At 42.4% G+C, this 21135-nt stretch overlaps 1 protein-coding gene across 50 annotated transcripts in view; it reads right to left on the bottom strand.

Annotated features, from left to right (window-relative positions):
- NFYC (nuclear transcription factor Y subunit gamma) overlaps nucleotides 1-21135 on the bottom strand; it is a 63261-nt gene that overhangs the window by 8596 nt on the left and 33530 nt on the right. For 41 of the 50 annotated variants that reach the window (XR_014054843.1, XR_014054847.1, XR_014054849.1 and 38 more), the window contains 5 exons: nucleotides 20156-20268; nucleotides 12535-12606; nucleotides 11002-11115; nucleotides 7702-7797; nucleotides 2485-2658 (listed from right to left, as the gene is read on the bottom strand). Coding sequence is in view for 35 of the 50 variants with exons in the window: in XM_081493909.1 (XP_081350035.1) it covers nucleotides 2485-2658; nucleotides 7702-7797; nucleotides 11002-11115; nucleotides 12535-12606; nucleotides 20156-20268 (569 nt within the window). In the remaining 15 variants the exon portion in view is untranslated. Of the gene's footprint in view, nucleotides 1-2480; nucleotides 2659-7701; nucleotides 7798-11001; nucleotides 11116-12534; nucleotides 12607-20155; nucleotides 20269-21135 lie in introns of all 50 variants that reach the window. The other 9 variants (XM_081493907.1, XM_081493906.1, XM_081493939.1 and 6 more) reach the window with 1 other exon arrangement.

The raw sequence follows: 21135 nt of genomic DNA on the forward strand, positions 1-21135 counted from the left end.
TTAAGGAATTTCTATCTAATGTATACAAAGATTCTGTGTCTCACACACTTAGAGGATTATCTAACCCAATAAAACTTGCTCCTTTGAGAGACAGTGGATTCCAACTGTCGAGAGGATCAGTTCTTTCTTTAAATTTCACGTCTTTACAAGGGTAAAGATGTGACCTTTACAGATCCCAGCATAAGCTGCTCATCTGGCAGTGGTGCTAGTAGAGCCTTTAACTACACCTGCACCCCAAGCCCTCACTTTGGGTATGATTTCTCCCCTCTTGAAATCAAGAATCACCTCCTAAGATGACTCTAAGTGTCTTAATGAATCCTGGTCTTCAATTGATATTGTTATCCCGATTGCTCTTACATTCTGACCGCACAAGGTCTACTCTGCAGTAACGTTACCGGGGAAGGGGAAGGTGTTCTGGGAATTATAGATGGGACTCAAGGGATTCCTAGGTAGGGAGATATGACTACAAACTGCAGGAGGACAGGGAGAAAGATGACAGAGGGTAATGCATGCATGCAGTGGGCCAGGTCAACAGGAAACAGCTCCCATTCTGACACCATGATCTCCAACTTAGCCTGCTCCCCAAACCTCCATAAAATGTTTCCAATTTTATAACAGGACACACAGGATTCACTTGACCAAAATGTACTTTCCTCCCAAGTTTAATAGTATCGGTCCTACAAAGGTATCCAAGCTCAACTTGAAAGAGCCACTCCTACAGGCCTAGGGAGGTGCGACAAAGCACAACCACAAGGCCTTCCTGAACCAGCCAGGGGACAGGAGCTGGGAGATGCTGGGAGGAACCAAGTTCACCATCCTCACAAGCCTTGTCAGCTCCAAGCTGAGCAAGTTCAGGGTGGCAGAGAAGAGGTGGATGAAATTCTCACTGACTCAAAAAAAAAAAATTAAAAAAAATGCATACTGCCAACTCATCACTGTACTACCAACTCAATTTTCCCAAGAGGATTTCCAAGGTATTTCTAAATCATTTCAGGAAAATGAGGGCTCATGTTAGCCTGGCAGATGTCAAATCACATACGGCGTGCCCTGCAGTCGGGGCGCAGTAGTCCTGAGCTTTTCAGAATTATCAGCCAATCAGGACCAGTTCTTGGCAGACTCCCTTGAAGTCTGCCTGTACCGGGATAAAGCCTTAGGCAGGCAAAGCGCTCACCACTGCGGTGGAGGCACACGCACCAGCCAAAGAAGGTCCCTGAGGCATCATGCTGCAGTGGATGCCTTGAGGCAGGGACTGGGATGTGGTCATCTTTAAACCCCTCCTGCCTAGCACTGTGTCTAGTGAAGAGCAAGCATTCCATAAACTTTCAAATTATGGATAAAAGAGTGAGCAGGGAATAAATTCTAAAACCATAATAATTTAAATCTAGCTCTGTCCCAATGTTTTTTCTTTAGGCAGACCCAGCTCCTTACTAGAATACTCATGGCTGTTTAGGATGTGTCCTCTGCCTATCTTTTCAACCTGCCTAGATGCTCCCCTGTGCTGACTGTACCCTCCCCTCCTACCACTCCCTGTGCTGTTTCTCCCCACCTTTGCTCATGCCGCGCCCTCTCCTGGGAAAGCCCTCCCTCCCCCCTTTATTTGATTCATTTCCATTATTCCCTCTAAGACTCACAGTATTCCTTTCAGAGAACTTTTCTCTGACATTCTCTGCTACCACCTCCCTCTCATCTTTGTTAGGTACCCCTTGTGAAGCACTCCCATAACACCCTCTACACAATCCTAAGAATATCTTACACTTCCCACATGGCAAGTGGTGTAATCTGTAAGTATCTGTAGCCCCAACTAGATTCTTAAATTCTTAAAAATAGGGGCTGGTTTATTCGTGCTTGTATCCTCAACACAGCATTGGACTTTAGCTAAGAGGACACTCAACGTCTGATGGATAAACAAATTAACGACTGATAGGGAATTTGGAGTCAGGGCTCAGGAAACACAGTTCTCTTCAGCCTTTCACGATCCCCAACAATGTGGATATAAACTGCTTTCACAACAATACTATCAGGGAGAGAAGGAATCTTCCGGTGGGAAACAGAAATGATGAGGAAAAGGAGAGGAAATGTATGCAAGCTGGCAATGATGCCTGATCGCCCCCTTAAAGATACAAATTCCAATTCTGGTGGGGAGACACAGACAGCAGGCATGGAGTCCACTTAAAAGACCTTATACGAAGATGTCACTCTCTTCAAGGGGGCATCAGAGACTTTTTTCCTCCTAAAATGTTTTAGGGACCCCAGAGAATGTCCTGTTCACTGCACTTTCCTCATATGACCCATGAGAATGCCAGGGTCCAGACAGACTAGGTGACATACCTCAGTGGCCGAGTCTGGAGGCAAGTCCAGGTCTCCAGAATTCAAATCCTGTGCCCTACAATGATCTGACTGCCCATCTGCCCCAGCCCCACTTTGCCCATCCCAAACCTAAGGGGTGCTGTCTTGCTGGGATGGCACCCTCTGCCACTCACAGACCTGGCCCTGCTGAGGCTGTGCAATGATGATCTGCCCAGGCTGGATGGTGGTTGTGGAGCTGGTGGTCTGCTGGCCTTGCTGCTGCCCCTGGACTTGAACAGCAGTAGGCTGCTGAGCCAGCGTGAAGTAGTACTGGACGGGCTCAGCAGGAGTCACAGACTGGCGCACCTCCTCCTGTGGGGCAGAAGGAGAGGTAGGTAAGAGGAAAAGAACCGACTCAGCAGCCGCAGTGAATTTCCATTCTTCCCCCAAATGGGCTCTGTGCAGTTGCCTGCTGAATGCTGAGTTCTCCACATTTGAAGCCAAGGGAAAGTGGAATTTGAAGAGACCAGTTGTGCTAAATCGAACTAAAAATAACAGATTCCATAGGCTTCACAAAACAAACATACAGCCAATTTTCTGAAGTACAGAGTAATCACCCATTGCGTGATGAGCTGCAAATGGGCAAATAATTACCGTAACTAAAAACCACGCGCTAGCAGTGCTTGTCAGTAAATGCTGTCAAGGCCTGTGATCTGAGAACAGTGCTAATTGCAAGCACCCCAAACACTCAGGCTGGCTCCCAATCTCCCAAATAGGCAGCAGTCTCCTTATTTCATTCCCTCACCACCTCCGGAAGGAAAGAGCAGGGGAAAGGGACACAGGGCTTTTTCTGGGTTGGAATTTCAGAAGCAAATGTTAGGACCAAGAACGCTGGTAGGCAAGAGCCCAGCTTTTCACAGCATGTCGAGAGCTCGGTGGTCACTAAGGCAGTGTCTATCCAGCATCACATTTGGTTCGGTGGTACTTAGCCACAGAAGCGCAACCCAGGGGGCCTGAGGGACAGCTCTCCACTGGGGTGCTGCCTTGGCTGACTACGGAGGTCGCATTCTGGCCGACCTGCTGGGTGAAGAGACTGTTCCTTCTTCAGCAGACGTTTTCCATGGCAGAAGGAGTAAACAACCCTCTCCCAGCCACCTTGAGCTCACAGCTGAGAGTGTAGGATGTTTACACACACTACGGCATGGTTACAGTCTGAGGGTCCGGGGTGGTCGGAGATCACCGACCGTCTGCTCCAGAGGGCCCTGTGACACACGGAACCCCTGCCTGGGACAACAGAAACAATAGAAACACACAACCACTCGGCTGGCTGAGCAAAAATACCAGCTAAATTTACTCACTTCTGTGCTCTGGACTAAGTTTTTCAGGCTCAAGGAAAAAGGAAAAGACTTCTCCAAGGCAGAGACCCTGTGGATTGCCTCAAAGCTCCCCAAAGGGACAGACACAGAGTTGGTATTGACCCTATCTCCAATCTGTGCTTCCACGGTCCTTTTCTCATGAAACCTTTTTGTACTTTCTGGTCAAATTCACTATGTTCCCTGCTAGAATGACAGGCCTATGAAGGCAAAGTCTTGATCTCTCTTGCCCCCTACTGTCCCTATTATTATTTCCCCTTCAGGCACTCAATAAGCAGGTGCTAAATGATAAATGAATTCATAGAGCCGGGCAGACAATTGGAGGTAGGAAGGTATATATTTTTTAAAACCCAAGCTGCATGCATGCATGCATGCATGCTTAAGTCGCTCGGTCACGTCTGACTCTTTGTAACCTTCTGATCTGCAGCCCACCAGGCTCCTCTATCCATGGGATTTTCCAAGCAAGAATAGTGGAGTGGGTTGTCCTTCTCTTCTCCATGGGATCTTCCCGACCACGGGATTGAACCCGGGTCTCCTGCACTGCAGGTGGATTCTTTACTGGCTGAGCCACCAGGGAAGCCCTAACCCAAGTTGGGAGTATGACAAACACTCTTGACCCCAACAACTGTCAGCAATAGACAAGAACCCCTAAACTCTTGCTCCCTCTAAGATTCTGCAGCCACCGTGTGGGGATACACTCTTGTCCACTGTGGGATGGGGTTGGGTATTCTTTTGCTTCCTGGGGACTGGGGGCCTAGGATACTAAAACTAGGACTGCGGAGATCTAGCTTCTGAGAAACTTGGATCTCAGCATGCAAGATTCCCTGACGGTCATTCACCCAGTCTGGGCAGACATTTTGAACACTCTGGGTTTCTAAGCTAGCCCTTCAACAGGAACCAACTTTCTAAGTTAATGTATTCTGTGCTTCAGGCCCAAACAGTATGAACCCTGGACATGATCATGCTGAGGCAGAAGAATAAGGAAGTCCCCTTTTATTTGCATCTAGGTCTCAGTTTCCAGAACAACTTAACTGTGACAACATTATCTCCATTTCAACTCTAACTTATCATTATAAATAAAGGTCGACCAGTCAACTAGATCTTGGCTATGACAGGGATAATACTGATATCCTCCCCAGCCAAGAAACAGAGGCCAGCTACTCTTTTCAAGGCTCCTGAAATAGGTTCAAGGAATTTATTTTCCCACTCAGAACTCCCTTCCCATTTTATAAAAAACATTAACCATTAAAGTCCAAACCTAATTTGAAAAAGCTCTTGGGTGATGAACGAATATAGAGGACTAAGAACTCCAGAACTAACCTGTAGGAAGTCTTGGGGAGTAGGGAGCCCCTGGCCTTCACCAGCCCTTGGCCTGCGACTGTTCTGTCTCCAGTTATTCTTGACTACAGCTAATCTGCAAGTGAATACTATCTTTTTGCCAGAAAAGTAGCAAACACTTTACCACTTTCAGAAGCTAAAATATCCTTTGTCAAAAGCTGTGAGAACATGTAAAGAGCTTCTCCTATGCTGCCTACAGTACCCTCTTAAGCTGTTGATCAACTAGGCAATGTCTGGGACACTCTGTGAGTATCAAATAGAGGCACCAAGGTTTGCGTTATGAGGACAGGCATGTCAGCTCTCAAATCACTGAAATGGAAGGAAGCATATCTAAGCTGTTTCTGCATTAGAAGACTCATTCTGTCAATGGTGGTCAAACTAGAAAGGGAGTGATTATGCTTGGTTTAAAGAAATGGGTGAAGAGGAAATGAGCAGGAACTTTCAACTCATAGCTTTATGGGGTCAAAGTCAGGCCTCAACTCTCTCCTGCTTGAGTAGTCTTTACTTGCTTCACCAAAGAACAAGAGACATCCCCAAGCATCTTTGAGAAGTCAAGGACCTTAGATCAACAACTCAGTATTTCTGGCTGATTTCTTTCCCCAGCAGTGGGAAGCCACTCCCTGTGCCAGAACAATCTCTGAATGACTGGATCAATCCAGGATGGGGCACTTGCTCAGCTTAGCAGTGGCCTCCCCAACCAGAGTGCTTGCTCTTGGAATCTCTTCAGAAGTGGAGTCTGATAAACAATGCCAGAGAATGAGCAGCATCACCTCCTAGGGCCATCACCACAGTGCTGTACAGCCAGCCCCCAAAAGCACATTTGCTTCAGTGGCAAGAATGAACTGCTGCTTCCTTCAGAAAGGGTGAGTTTTGGAGAGTAGGCGCTTTTAAAAGACTTAAGGAAGCTGCTAGCCAATTTGGAGCTTGGGAAACTTCATGTCTACAGAGGATTAAAAGTGCTATCTTAGAACTTCAAGCCAGCTTTTGGCAATCTCAACCTTTCAAAAAAGGCCAGGCAGCAGCTGTCCCAAACAGGATGCCAATCAATGGCCTGAATGCCTGCAAAGAACTGAACCCAGGCAGCAAGGAGCTGTCTCAGCTAGACACACTTTAAAGGAGATGGATCATAGCATTCAGAGTCAGGCTAGGATGTAACAAGGAGCTCTCTGACACCCTAAGAGAGTCAAGCACTGAGGACACTGGGGGAAGGGAGAGGACATGACCATTCTCTCTGGCCAGTTGGCTCGGCAGGCAGCCCACAGGGAACAAGCAGGAGTTGATGTAAGGAGCCTGAGCAAGGCCTGATTTTGTCACAGAGCTCACCACTTTGTTTTTAAAGGGAGCTTCTGAAACAAATTCCAACAGGGAGAGTGGGTGAGTGGTATCAACTGTTCTGAAAGAAGAGAAGTGGTCTGAGTTCTTCTTGTAGTGACTTCTCAGAGAGGAGGGAAGTAGCCAGAGGAGGAACTGAGCCGTGGGCACAAACCTGCAATGTTTCAAAGGCCATGTGCAGCGGGATGACCGTGGCAGCCTGCCGCTGTAAACATCCGACTGAAAGCTTCTTGCAACGCCTTACAGCTTCCAGTCAAGGATGTTTACAGTAGCAAAGACTGCCCAGAAGAACAGAGACGCAGTGAGGCACCCTGTGCTAGGAAGGAGGTACAGAGGGCTTGCAAACCCAAAGGTCCCCAGGCAAGGTCACAATTACAAAGGTCGTTAAAGATGCCCACTTCTCCTACACTCTCTTACTGGTTATTAACATGAGACAGCACAGGAGAATGGTCATTACTGAATGACTCCTATTTCTAAGGATAATATACTATGGAATAGTTCATTAAAAACACTGAAAATTTTATCAACAAAAACAAAGCAAGCAGACCAAGGCTCAGCTTTGCTCCTGCCAGACTCTGCCACTATTCCAAGTATCTCTACTATATCCAGTGAGCCATGCAATCTGCATGCCTAATATGACGAGCAACACAGGAGAGGGAATGATCAAAATTGCAATTAAGAGCTTTATGCACCCAAAGTGCTGAAAAACAATGGTGTGACCTCCAGAGAGCAGCAGACAGAAGAGCAGGAAAGGCAGACACATTCCTTCTCGTCACTGCTTAGAAAAAGTTCAAGTGGAGGTTCTCAAATCTGGCTGCACATTAAAAGCATCTGGAGAGCTTTAAAAAGGACTGATGCCTGAGCCTCCCCCTCACAGATTCTGTTTCAGCCGGTGTGGGGGGCAGAGCCTGGGCACTGGTATTTTTAAAAACTCTAACAGGTGATTTTAATGTGCAGCCAGCACATTGTGTAGAGAACCACAAACCAGAGCAAGAGAAAACCAAGTCCACTCCCTTCAAACACAACTATGCACACACAGAAGCTGCTTCCCGGAAATCTAAAATCTCTAACCTGTCTCCCATCCCGGATTTAAGAACTCTGATAGACTTCCCAGGATACTTCGAAATGAGCTACATTTTACTGTTGTAACTCATCTTTACTTTTCATTTTGTCTATTTTCACTGAGACACCACCTCAGAGGCACTGAGTTAAAAGTATCCCTAAATGAGTAACAGGAGATGTTAAGGATGGATCTGGTCTAGAGAAAGAGAAGCAAAAGAAGAGCAAATGACTTGTGCTGGCAGAGGAAACGGAGATCGTCTGATATCGGGATGCAAGGCACCCTCTTGTCGGCAATGCCTTCCCAGCTCACCTGACGCTTCGGTGGTTTCAGCTCATCTCTTGGAACAATATCGATGAGAAAGTCAAACTGATCAAATTTTGTAATCGCCATGGCGATATCATTTCTCTGTAACAAAGAAAAGCAGGGTGAAAAATTAACTTGGGGAGAAACTAGTTTACCTGGTTTTCTACTCTCCAAGTTACAAGTAAGGTTAAGATAATGACTTCTAAGTCAAACTAAAGACCCACGGCCAAGCCTGTAGCCAAAAAAAGCACAACCAAACTCTTACAAACTTCAAATGATCAGACCTGATGGACAAACATTGACAAAAAAAGAGATACATATAGCTCATGCTCTACAGACTAGATATTTGAGCCTCCAACTATTAACACCTCTGCTAGATCCTGCCCCAAGGTCTTCCCCACAACTGTTAGATTATCATCCTCCAGATACATTCGTACAAATCCAGCTGTATCAACTGACAGTTTTCTGATCATTCTGTGGTTAGCAAAGTTAGGCTATTACTCAACCTTATAACCTTTTAAGCCCCTAAATAATATTTTGACTCTTTGGTTCACATGTAGTTTATAATCTATTTTGAATCTCTTAGCTGAAATCCTATTTCAGTAACTTTTTACAATATTTTTCTAGTCATTGGATCTATGTATGTTCGTTTCTACAAGATTACAATTTTTACTTTTAAATTCAAAATGACAATGTCAAAGTCACAGTTTAAATATTGTTTAACATAACATGAATACTGGAAATCTGAAGCCACTAGGGTAGGGGCTGGGGGGAAGAGAACATAAGTCAGCTGACTAATGCTACTGAAACCAAGGCCTGCTCTGATGGTTCTTTTTAAGAGTGACATTCCCTTTTTTTAAGTAATAAAATTAAAATATTTTTAAATTAAGAACCAACACACTATGTATACTTAAGGTCTGTGTACTTCATTGTAGGACAATTTTAAAGCAAAAGAAAAAAAACAGAGAACACTAATAAGTGATATGCATATTGAAGTGTTCAGGGGAATGTAAAGTTTTAAATGCATTTAAAACCAGATGATTTGATGGACCGAGGAAAAGACAAATATGGGATTAAAACAAGTAAAGTGTTAATGGTAGGATCTAGGTGGTGAGTTACATAGATGTTCACTGTAAACTTTGCTTATGGTTAAATTTTTTCATAATAAAATGTTGGAGGGAAAAGTCAACATGCTAACAGAAATCCTCAGCAAGCTCTATATATCATACCTTAAAAGGTGACTCATCAGATAAAATAGGAGGGGATGGAAATTTTGTTGTTTTTTTTTTCCTTTCCCTTGTCTTTGTGATGGCCCCGAGCCACTGAAATGCAAAACTCCAGTCTGACCTTCTTGCCAACCACCAGCCTGATAATAAACCCTCCCAACAGAGGCAGGGCACATATTAAGGGTGCCAAGTCTCATTTAAGATTAGTACGATACAGTATCACATTCATAGTGATGTCACCTGCTCAAGCTACCCAGATGGCTCATCTATGGACAGAATGAGGGGAAGAAAAAAATAAATGATCACCTTTAGACATATACTAAAGCACTCTACAGAATTTTGGAAACAGATATACTTAAGTGGGTCTTTTAAACATTTTTATTTTGCCCTTTTTAATGCTAATATTTTACCAATTATCATATTTAGTAACAAAACAAAACAAAAAAGCCAGAGAAACCTTATGTACACAGCTTGATGAATCTGAATAAATATATACACCCGGGTAGCTATCACCCATAGAAGAACATACAAAGTTTCCTTCTATTCCTTTTCAGTCAACTTCCTTCCCTTACCAATCTGAGGCAACCACAACTCTGATTCTTATCTCCATAGAGGATGATAGTGTATGATATCATGTGCTGTGTAATTTTTTCCTCTGTTTCTTTTGCTTAAATATGATTGAGATTCATCCACACTGTTGCATGAATAAATAGTTTGCTTCTCTGACTGTTGAGTAGTCATCCATTTTAAGAATAGATCAATTTGTTAATATATTTACATCTTGATGGATATTTGAGCTATTTCCAGGTTTTGGCTATTATAAAACAAGGTTGCTACAGACAGTCTTATACAAGAATGTCCACATTTTTGGGAGTACATGTAAGAGTGGAATGGCTGGGTCTGAGATTAAGGAATAGCACTTTATTAGAAAGTGCTAAATAGTTTTCCAAGGTGATCACACCACTTTACATTCTAACCAGCAATAAACGAGTTTCAGTCATTTCACTTTCTTGTCAACACTCAGTATTGTCAGTCTTTTTTATTTTAGCCATTCTAGTGGGTACAAACCAGTATCTCACTGTGGTTTTAGTTTGTATTTCCCAGATGACAAATGATGCTGCATACCTTTTTGTTGCTTATTGGTCATTTGGGTGTCTTCCTTTTTGAAGGGCCTGTTCAAGTGCTTTGCCCATTTTACTTTTCAATCTGAATTAATCCTGAAGGTAGCTTTAATTAGATCTCTCTAGATCCACAGACTTCCTCCAAGACAACATAAAGTAAGTTTTCAGTATCTAGCTGCATGAGACTATAGAATTTCTAAGGGTAGGAATCTCTGTTTTGTGTATTAATTCCCAGGGCTTAGAACAGTGCTTGGCACATTGTGGGTATTCATTTAGTATCTGCAGAATAAATGAACAAAAGCATGCATTTTCAGTTTTGGAGATAAAGGGAAACAAAGAAAACATAATGTACTTCCTTGGCTTTGCTGTTAAAATACTGGCACTCCTGTATCTGCCATATTCTTCCTCTTATGTCTGGGAAATCTTTCCTCTAAGAAAGGGCCTGGGTGTTGAGTGGAGGCTCCCTACACCCAATGAGTAAGGGGTCTTCGTACAATAAGAAAGTGATTTGCTGGATTAAAAACAAAAAAAAGAAACAAGAAAGAAGGAAAGGATTCCCAGGAAAACAGAGAAGGAACAAAAATGCTAAAGAGGTTAGTAAGACTACTCTTCCTGGGACTGTTCTTTCCTGGAGACTCTCAAGGCTTCCAACTGGATGGAAGCTGTTTAGATCTGGAAATAGATAAATAATCACTTCAGCCTCTGTTTACAGTGAGAGTTCACCAAGTACAAAGTTCAGTCACTGAGCTGTAACAAACAGGGAAGTTGGAAATTAACATTCCTGGTAGGAAAATACATACTATCTTGGCCATAAGGTCTGCCTGCCTCCCACCAGTAGAGGAAGATGCCAGTTAAACACATCAGTTTGACAGAGGTCTAGGAAAGAACAATCTTTGGTCCAAAGCCATGCAAGAGAAGAAGGCAAAGGCGGCTGCTCGCCTAATTTTCTACAATATTACCTGAAGAGTCCGGCGCTTGTTATCCTCTGTGTGGATCCAGGCTCGAAGAGTCAACTCTGTGATAAAAATCTGGGCTGCCTTGGCAAACAACACAGGCGCTTCTGCACTGATCATCTGCAACAGACATAGGCCCTCCCTGTCAATCACCAGCAAGTCATTCAAACCAGTGAGTTTGTCCCTTATCTCATGTGCTGCCAATGGGCTATGGGGCAAGGACTAGAAAACAAGAAGGGGGTCACCTCAAGAGATTCCAAGGTAAAATAAATCCATGATGAAGCAGGGACAAAGCAGGTAGCACACAGAAGGGAAGAGGGAGAAAGTTTATTTATCTAGCACTTTCCATGTACCTTCTTTCTCTCATAAAAGCCTTTCAGAGAAACTAGGATTTAGGAGAGGTGAAGTGACTTGCCTATAGACACAGAGCCAGTAAGTGGAAGGATTTAGGTCCTAATCCAAAGGGAGACAATGTGGGCAAAGATAATGAGTGCCAATGGATTTAGGGAAAATTTACAGCTTCTCATCCTTCTTGGCTTTACTTTTTACATAGTGAAAAAGAGGTAACAACTTTCCAGGGTTGCTGTGGGAATCAAATGAGATAATGTATGTAAAAGTGCCTGGCACAGAGTAAGTCCTCAAGTAATGGAAGCTGCCTTGCCGAATCTGAATTCAAAGTTCAAACTCTCGGTCAAACAAAGCTCTGGACCCTGTGCAGCCTTCGTGAGGTGGTCTGTGGTGGTCTGTGTGTGTGGTCAGAGGTGGTCTGTCCTCTGTGAGGACAGAGTTAAGGACGCAGGAGGTGAGAATTGGGATCTTGGTTCTCCAACTCTAGGTGAGTCACTTTTAACCTCTTTGTGTCTATTCGCTTATCTATAGGATAGTGAAACTAGTAACTCTTATCCTGTGAAATCTCACATGGTTACTATGAGGAAGTAAGCTAATAAAAAGGAAAACTGCTGTAAACTGTTAACCTTCTATACAAATACAAGAAACCATTAATTCAGAGTGGAGAGAGTTGCTCTCTTCTTGAGAGAACTGTAATAGGAGGCGGACTCCTAGGAATACAAAAACGGTCAACCCAAGTAAATCCTCTCACAAGCATAAATCGTGTAAAACAACTCACAGACTGAAAAGTTAGAACAAATGCAATATCATTATCAAACATTTCTTAGAGCTTGGATCAACTAACTAGAGATTGCAATAAAATGCTAGGAAGATCTCACTGTCCTGCGGACATGATGATACACGTTTACGCTACATAGTGGAAAGAATCAGGCAATTCAAAAAACAAATACTCAGTATCTTTTCAACAGCTAGCAAACAGGATATTCCCAATTTTCAGAAAAGTACCATACAATAATTAAAACTGCTCAATTTCAGCTCACTTAACAATTTTAGAGAGGAACCAAATACAAAACCAACAGACAATAATACTTTTATTTTTGTTTAATTAAACTTTGAGCTCTAGAGAAATGAGCAATAATCTTCCCATTGTTTTACTTTCAATATGAGTAATAAAAATGAATATGACTTCACCTTCACATCTTCATCCAGCTTCATAATCTTCTTAATACGAGCCAGTGGGAGTTCCTGTACTCGGAAATCTTTCTGAAATGAGTAACAAGAGGTGCATAAATGGTAGGAATAATTAATAGGATGTGACAGGCAGCATGAAACCCCCTGGTTGGTTTACTCCCTCCTTTTAGAAAATATGGCAGGAGAGAAATGACAAATGAAATTAAGAAAACACAAGCTCTAGAGCAAAATACTTAACCAATGCAGAGCTTCAAACAAAGGGTTTCAGGATAAACTTACGATGCCTTCTAAAGACCAGGTTCTTTGCCAGAACAATATGCATTATGAGTGTATTTTTTCCCCCCGAACAAAGTTTACCAGTCTGCAATATGCAGATTAAAATGCGATTTCTGCCTTTAAGGGTTCTTCCCCAACTTGCCAGTTCTTCCTTCTAATCAAGGACTACAAGGGCAAGTGCCAGAATACCTGACCACAGTGATCGCTCTCTTCAGCCAATGTGACACTGGCTATTTTTGACCTTTGCACTAACATGACACCAGAAACTGGGGAGGAGCTCCTTACCCATCACAGCATCAAAGGCCCTGTCTTCAAAATCTGCTGGGCGTGGGGGCAGGAGTAGAAGAGTATGGAAAAAGGGTAAGGGTGAATTTATCAGCTGCTGTTTAGGAGTAGTCCTATCAATTTTTTCTTAACAAACAAGACTAAGTTGGGAAGAAACCACTTAACTTTACTGTGGAAATGATTTAGGAAAGGAATTTTTGATCAGCACTACTCAATTACTTGTGATTTAAGTGCTTTTTTATTTAATTTTGATACTACTGGCATTTAAATACACGGCCAATGATGGATGCAATTCTAGAAATAAAAATCAATTTTGGGTTTCAAAGCTGCAAAGAAGAGAAAACTGAAAAGGCAGAGATTAGCTAAAATCAGCAAAATCCCTACTGGCACTAGGTGTCAAACGATTGATACTATAAGTGGTCTGAAATGTGATTCACCAAATCCAATATGCTCACCTGGGAATTTACATCATCACATTATGGAGGAAGCAGCTCTTATTTGAGATTTGGTATAATTAACATGCATTAGTGAACTTTTTTTTCCAAGACCAATAAAAAACGTCAACTATACGTCAAAGAAGGCAGTGGAGCATTTTGGAAAAACATCATCAGCCTTCCCAGAATCTATTTTATGAATACAGAAGAACAGAAACTATTAAGATAAAATGTACACCAAGATATCTAATTTTTTTTTTTTTTTTGCCACACCTCGTGGCATGCAGGATCTTAGTTCCCCAAACAAGGATGGAACCCATTACCCCCTGCAGTGGAAGCTCGGAGTTCTAACCACTGGACCACCAGGGACATCCCAAGACATCTAATTTCTCCACCCAAATCCAACAAGCTGCTTGGCTACCAGTGACCTCTACAAAACCCCAACATCAATTTTTTATCTTTTCCTTTTCCAAATTAAGTATCAGCATTTTCCACGAAGCCTCTAAAAATCTAACTCTGGAGTGGTAGAGGCTTAGAAGTCCAGTTTACTAAAATTTCACCAAAATTCTAATTTTTTCTCCTCCTCTTTTCATCTGTTCCTTCATGCAACACAACTGATAGCAAATGTATGATACCTACTACTCTGTGGAAGACGCAAATACACTTTTCTTTAAATAGCCGGGCTTCCCTGGTGGCTCAGATGGTAAAGCGTCTGCATGCAATGCGGGAGACCTGGGTTCGATCCCTGGGTTGAGAAGATCCCCTGGAGAAGGAAATGGCAACCCACTCCAGTATTCTTGCCTGCACAATCCCATGGACAGAGGACCCTGGTAGGCTCCAGTCCATGGGGTCGCAAAGAGTCGGACACGACCGAGCGACTTCACTTTCTCTGAATAGCCGAATAGTTTAGAGTCTATCACTTAAGAAATATTATAATCCCCTAAGCTATACTAGAATGGGGGTGTAAAATCCCACAGGGAAAAGAAAGAAATGACCAACTGGCAGTGGGGGGGGGTGGGTGTTGGAGTGAGCAAGAGGAGTTGGCAAATGTTCCACAGAGGGGCTGACATCTGAATCATGTCTTGGGATGCTACAAATCTGCTTGCTGGAAAAGTATGTGAATGTTATTCAGACAGAGGACACAGCACACACAGAAGCACAGAGACAAAAAAACCTGGCCTTTTTAAGTTTTAGATGTATGACCTCAGTACAGAGGGGAGCAGCAGGAAAGGGAATGCTGGAGTGGGGCCAGATCCTAAAGGGATTTAAAAACAAAAAACATTTAACTACAGAAATCAATCACTGGTCCCTCCTTGTGTGGTGTATCACACAAAATGATGCTAAACAGAAATGCCAAAGAAAACGCTAGGATGATAGCTCCTTTGGAAGGCCTCCCATGATGATACACACAGCACAAGATTATGACCACAAGATTCAGGTCTCTTACAAGTGTGTTCTCATTTGGCTCCGTCATTTAATATAATTCCCACAACACTGTTCTAACATTACTTAACTAAAGCCCAGAGCTGATAAAAAGACCTCCTTCCCCAACGTGAAAGAATAAAATATTACTTTCAGAATTTTCATTAGACTACAATTTAAAAACAACAACAAGGAAAAGTCAAGATATAGTCCCACCTTGATGAAGAGTAAAATGAGAAAGAAACTTACAAAAAACTCTGTTCTAAGTCCCATACATCTTTTCTTTTGTGAGACATTTTCTCATGATCTCTAAACCTTGAGACCTTAAAGGATCTTCAGATATGCATGTGTGGCTCATTATCGCTGACAATAGCCCAGCTTTCTATAATCTCAGCCCAGCTTTCCAGTCACATGTAAGGCTTTATGACAAGCTTATAGGAGAGAGGAGCCCCTTCACGATTGGTAAACTGGCTTGTAAACAATGTACTGGGTCGGTAAACAATGCTCCCCTTGTCACTGGCAACTACGCAACCGACATGAGTAACATTTAACTTCTTATCCTGATGTGAATCCAAATGGAATAACAACTGACACATTTTATTCTTGGGAGTGACATCAGCAAGGTGGGAGAGCGGATTCTCTCTCAGAACATCTTTGTGCTCCTGACCACAACCAAAGGAGTATGTTTGAAAATGCTGCCATCTGAAACTGCTGAACTTCAAGAAGTCTGAATTCACTCAGTGAGAATTTAAAGCCAAATTACAGTCAATAGGTCTCAGGCTGAACTAAACAACATCTGGAGTTTCAAATAATGATGAGGAATCTTTTGTAGGCCTACCTAGTCAGGCACTCACTCTGCAAAATCAAGATTCTACCTTCTCAAAAGCAGTGATTCTCAACATGGACAGCATGTTAGTATCACCTCAGGGAGCTTCTGAAATGCAAGATGCCTGGGCTCTACCTCAGACTAACTGAATCAGGAACTCTAGGGATTAGAGTCCTGGCATCACAGTTTTTGAAAACTACCCTGGTGACTATAATCCACAGTGAGGGTTAAGGACCACTGTTTTAAAGGCTTGTTGCTCAAAGTGAGGTCCCTAGACCCACAATGGCATCATCTGGGAATGTGAATGAAGTGCAGAATCTCAGGTTCCTCTCCAAACCTGCTAAATCAAAATCTGTATTTCAACATGACCCTCATGTGGTTCACATATAGACAATAAAGTCTGCGAAGGACTGTCCTACAGGAAGGGCTCAAACAGCACAGGACCTATTTTTTAGCAGTCCACCAAACTACACCTCCAAGTTCTCGTTTAAATGGTTATCTGATTTGATTGTGATGGTGGAAATGTCATCTTCCAATCTGGAGACACTGAAGAATGAAAAGATATAACTGGCAATTAAAAGAAAGTGACCAAAGCATTAAATTATGGCCAACTTGAAGGCTAAATAGGGTGTAGGGAAGGAGGTTGAAGGAGGATTAGATTTTTCTTTAAGATTCACCATTACTACCTCCCCACCTGCCCTGCAAAGGACAAAAGTTAGCTCTTTCTTCCCTACTTTCAAAGAGGTCTAGAGAGTAAAATTTAATGCCAAGAAGTCTATTAATTATTGCTCCCAGAGCTCTGCTAAGAAGGAATACAGTATTTTACACAATCATCCTGGTATATAATCATTTTGGTATGATTTTTAATCAACTTCAGTTTTAGGTGAGCACCACCTGGGTTTATGGACAATGCAGAGCTTTCAAGAATGAGGAGAGCATGATGGCCAAGCTGAGATGAAAGACAAATTGCTTTTGCAGAACAGAGACCAAGACAACTGGGGCCAAAGTCTCCAATATATCATAAACTATATCATCTGTTCTTAGTCGCTCAGTTGTGTCCAACTCTTTGCGACCCCATGGACTAGCAAACTCGAATTACTTATTTTTGGAACACCTCTGTCACAGTCTTACAGAGACCACAACACCTTATGAGTGTTCTCATAAACTTTATTTACGTTTGGATAGTTTGAACATACAGATTTTTTTAAAAATCTGGTAGGCATTTTGAGATATCAGCCTAAGAGGCTCTGCTATATCTGAGGAAGTATGGTTGTAAGTGCTGTTTGAGCTCTACAAAGGCACAAACTAAACACTAAAATATCAGCCACGTCACACAGGCAGGTTCAGTCAGAAAAGCAGATGCCTTCATTTGCCATCAGCAGAGGGAAAATAAAAGTTTTGCAAAGGGACTTTACTGGATTGCATTCTCACTCAAACTTGGCACTATGCTGCTTCACACTAAACCTGAAGTGGAGGAGTCTATGATTCACTTAAACATTTACTGTGCACCTATAACATGCCAGGGCTTCCCTTGTGGCTCAGCTGGTAAAGAATCCGCCTGCAATGCGGGAGACCTGGGTTTGATCCCTGGGTTGGGAAGATCCCCTGGAGAAGGGAAAAGCTACCCACTCCAGTATTCTGGCCTGGAGAATTCCATGGACTGTATAGTCTATGGGGTTGCAAAGAGTCAGACACGACTGAACGATTTTCACTCACTCACTCACTATTACAAGCCAAACATCATTCTAAGCATCTGATTTAAGAGATACCATGGTAGCAGTCTAGGATTCTTTTCTTGAGAGTATGTGGAAGGAAAATTTTAGCCATCAACAGAATGCTTAAAAATGACTTTCTTCCTTGGTCTTCTTTCTCCTTACTCATAAAACTTGAACTAAAAGTGAATCCCTCAAAGTAATCCACTTTTAACCTCTGAAGGACTAGCTGTCTAGCTACAAAAAGTTGGTCAACACCACTGTCTTCTCTGATGTCAATCAAACTTGAAAATTAAACCAAGCAGGATAAAATCAAAGCCCACATTCCTCTTCACTGCATTATTCACTATAGGCAAGAAACAAAAGCAACCCAAATGCCCACTGACAGATGACTGGATAAACAAAATGTGGTATATACACGAATACAGGAAATATTATTCAGCCTCAACAAAGAAAGAAATCCTGTCATATGCTACAACGTGGATGAACCTTGAAAACACTATGCTAAGTAAGTGAAATGAGCCAGGCACAAAAAGACCAATACTGTATGAGTCTACTTATATGAGGTACTTAGAGCAGCCGAATTCATAGAAACAGAGCAGAACAGTGATTACCAAGGGCTGGGGGGGGGAAAGTGGATAGTTGTTTTATGAGTGTAAAGCTCCAGCTCCGGATGAAAAAGTCCCGGAGATCTGTTTCACAACATTGCGAATATATCACTGAACTGTACATTTTAAATTGTCAAGATGGTAAATTTTGTTGTGTTGTTTTACCACAATTAGAAAAAAAAATTTCAAAGTCCAACAAAACACAGAAAAGCTAGGTGTTGAATTTAAACTTCCAAAGTTCATCTGATCACTTGTCTGATCCTGAATTTGTTTCTCCACTCAAGCTGGAGCAGACTTGCTGCACTGCCTAGTCCCACCAGAACTCAGGAAGGCACTAGTTTTACACTAGGCTGATCCCAGTACTCAAACCTGAAAGCTTAACCATGACATTATCATCCCTCAAAACATACAAAATATCCCACTTCTGACTTTATAATTCCATTTTCCCCCTCCCTTCTGCTTTATATCTAAGATACTACTGATAACTACCACCTTTAGACTGCCGAAGAATGACTTTTCAGTGGAAATCCACCGGTGAACACAGGCCACTCAGAGAAAGCCCAAACCAAGGTCAAATGCTGAAAATCCCCCATATAAACAAACATGACCCACAGGGATATCCAGAATATAGTGGTTTTTTTCGCCCCCTGAAGTCAGTGGACATTTATCACAATGAGAAGTTATTGTTTACTTTATTCATTCATTACCTGTTTCTGTCTCTCCCACCAGAATACATGTTCTGTGAGTGCAACGGTTTTGTCTATGTGGTTCACAATAACTAGCCTAGCCATAGTAGGTGTGTAAGTATTCATCGAGTAAATGAAAACTGATCATGTATGTCAGAGGTTAAGGACCAGAAACTCTGAAGAAATTGCAACATGAATTCTGCATCAGGAAAGAATCCAGTATTTGCTCTGCCAGGATGCTACAACCTCTAGGGCAGGAATGACATATCTAACACAAAGTGCTCCTTCAGCCATTTGCTGAAATGGCACCAACAGAACATTCTTCATTATGGATATAACATCATACTCTCCCTTTTAATGCTTCAGATTCATCACTGTGCCTGACTCAGTAACTATTTAATAAATATTTATTGAACAAATGACGTGGGTGTAATTATTACATTGTAAGCTCCTCAAGGGCCAGGGTTTTGATTCTTCTGTCAGTGGGTCTCAACGGGATGATTTCAGCCCCCAGGGGACATTTGCCAGTGTCTAGCCACAGTTTTGGTTGTCAGAACTGGAAGTGCAGTTCTACTGGCTACAGTGATTAAAGGCCAGAGATGCTGCTAAATACCATACAATGCACAGAAGAACCCCTCACAACAAAGAATTATCTGGCCCAAAATGTCAATAATACTGCTGTTAAGAAACCCCAATCTAAGTGTATCTTTTAATACCTGGAAAGGGTGCCGGCTTACAAGAGATTTGTTGCTGAATAAATTGCCCAACAGTTTTCACCAGGTCCTAGAAACCTGGCTGCTGCTGCTGCTGCTAAGTTGCTTCAGTTGTGTCCGACTCTGTGCGACCCCACAGACAGCAGCCCACCAGGCTCCCCCGTCCCTGGGATTCTCCAGGCAAGAACACTGGAGTGGGTTGCCATTTCCTTTTCCGATGCATGAAAGTGGAAAGTGAAAGTGAAGTTGCTCAGTTGTGTCCGACTCTTAGCGACCCCCTGGACTGCAGCCTACCAGGCCCCTCCATCCATGGGATTTTCCAGGCAAGAGTACTGGCAGTGCCACTAAATCAAGCGATAGAAATGAGCTATAGCTTCTGGAGGAAAGGAAGCCCTGCTTTTTCTCCATTCTCTAAAAGATGTGCCTCACATTAAACAATCTCCAAGTCAAACCATCCACAGGCCTAAAGAAAGCCACTAAAATAAAAAAAAAAAAATCCCTTTAGTTACCTCACCTAAAGTAAATTATATCTTCATCTTCCTACCCACAGGTCAGAAATGAACTATACCTTTGTAAATGTGCTTGAGATTAAAAATGCTTTAGCCTAAGTTATGGTTATTCATCTCCAAGCTCGTTAAAAGTCTCTCACTCTTCCTTACCACTGTTAAATTCCGGATTTCTTCCATGACACGAGGCCAGAAGGACTGCAGGCTCTGCTGGGCATCGCTGCTGCTAGCACCACCAAATCCTCCTTCTGAGGACATTCTGACAGCTAAAGATAAACACACATACGACACATGTTACACATAATAAAGTCAGGCTTTGTATCTATTTCTATCTTTCCTTGTGGATGTTTTCACTAATTCATTCAGTTTGTCAGTCTGAGAAGATAATACAATTGTGCTGAAGAGGTTTTTCACACCAACTTAAGTCTTGGCAAAAAATGAGGAACGTTTGCCCTTTCATCCAGCTTATATCACAGAGACCAACAAGAAGCTGAAATCAGAAAATCTAAAATTCCTAGGAAAAAAAAAAATATATATATATATAACTGCTAGAAACCCAAACTCAAATCCTAATGTGAATCAAGGACTTTTAATGTCTTATCTTGGAGAGAAGGAAAAAAAAATGTACTTGGTTGCCCTAGTGCTGTCCATAATTTTCAATGCCATCCTCTCCAATGTTTCTCAAGTTCTATATGGCTTTGCATACTCTATGTCACAGCCTGCAGCACACGTATTAACAGTCCCCAGAAATGGCAACCCACTCTAGTACTCTTACCTGGAAAATCCCGTCCATGGGGTCGCAAAGAGTCAGACATGACTGAGCGACTTCACTTCACTAGTGATTAATACTGTACATAAATGTAAACCCAGAGTCTTAAAAACTAAGAGCCAAGTTTATTCTACTGTTTTAGTCATTATGGTCCCATTTCTTTGGGGCTGACGATTATTATTCTTTCTAATCTCAAACTAATCTGCCTCCAAGGACACAAAATCTGTAAAGCCTAGGCCAGTAATTGAGTGGATGGCACAAAGTCTTTGCAGTCACTTCCAGTTCTTTCCTTACCTGAACCTTGCTGTTGGGCACAAAGTCAAACAAAGCACACCATGAGTTGGAAGCTTTAAAGATGGTTGAA

The sequence above is a fragment of the Giraffa tippelskirchi genome, chromosome 5 (assembly GCF_054371585.1).
Source record: "Giraffa tippelskirchi isolate mGirTip1 chromosome 5, T2T-mGirTip1v1.2.pri, whole genome shotgun sequence".
Taxonomy (NCBI): Eukaryota; Metazoa; Chordata; class Mammalia; order Artiodactyla; family Giraffidae; genus Giraffa; species Giraffa tippelskirchi.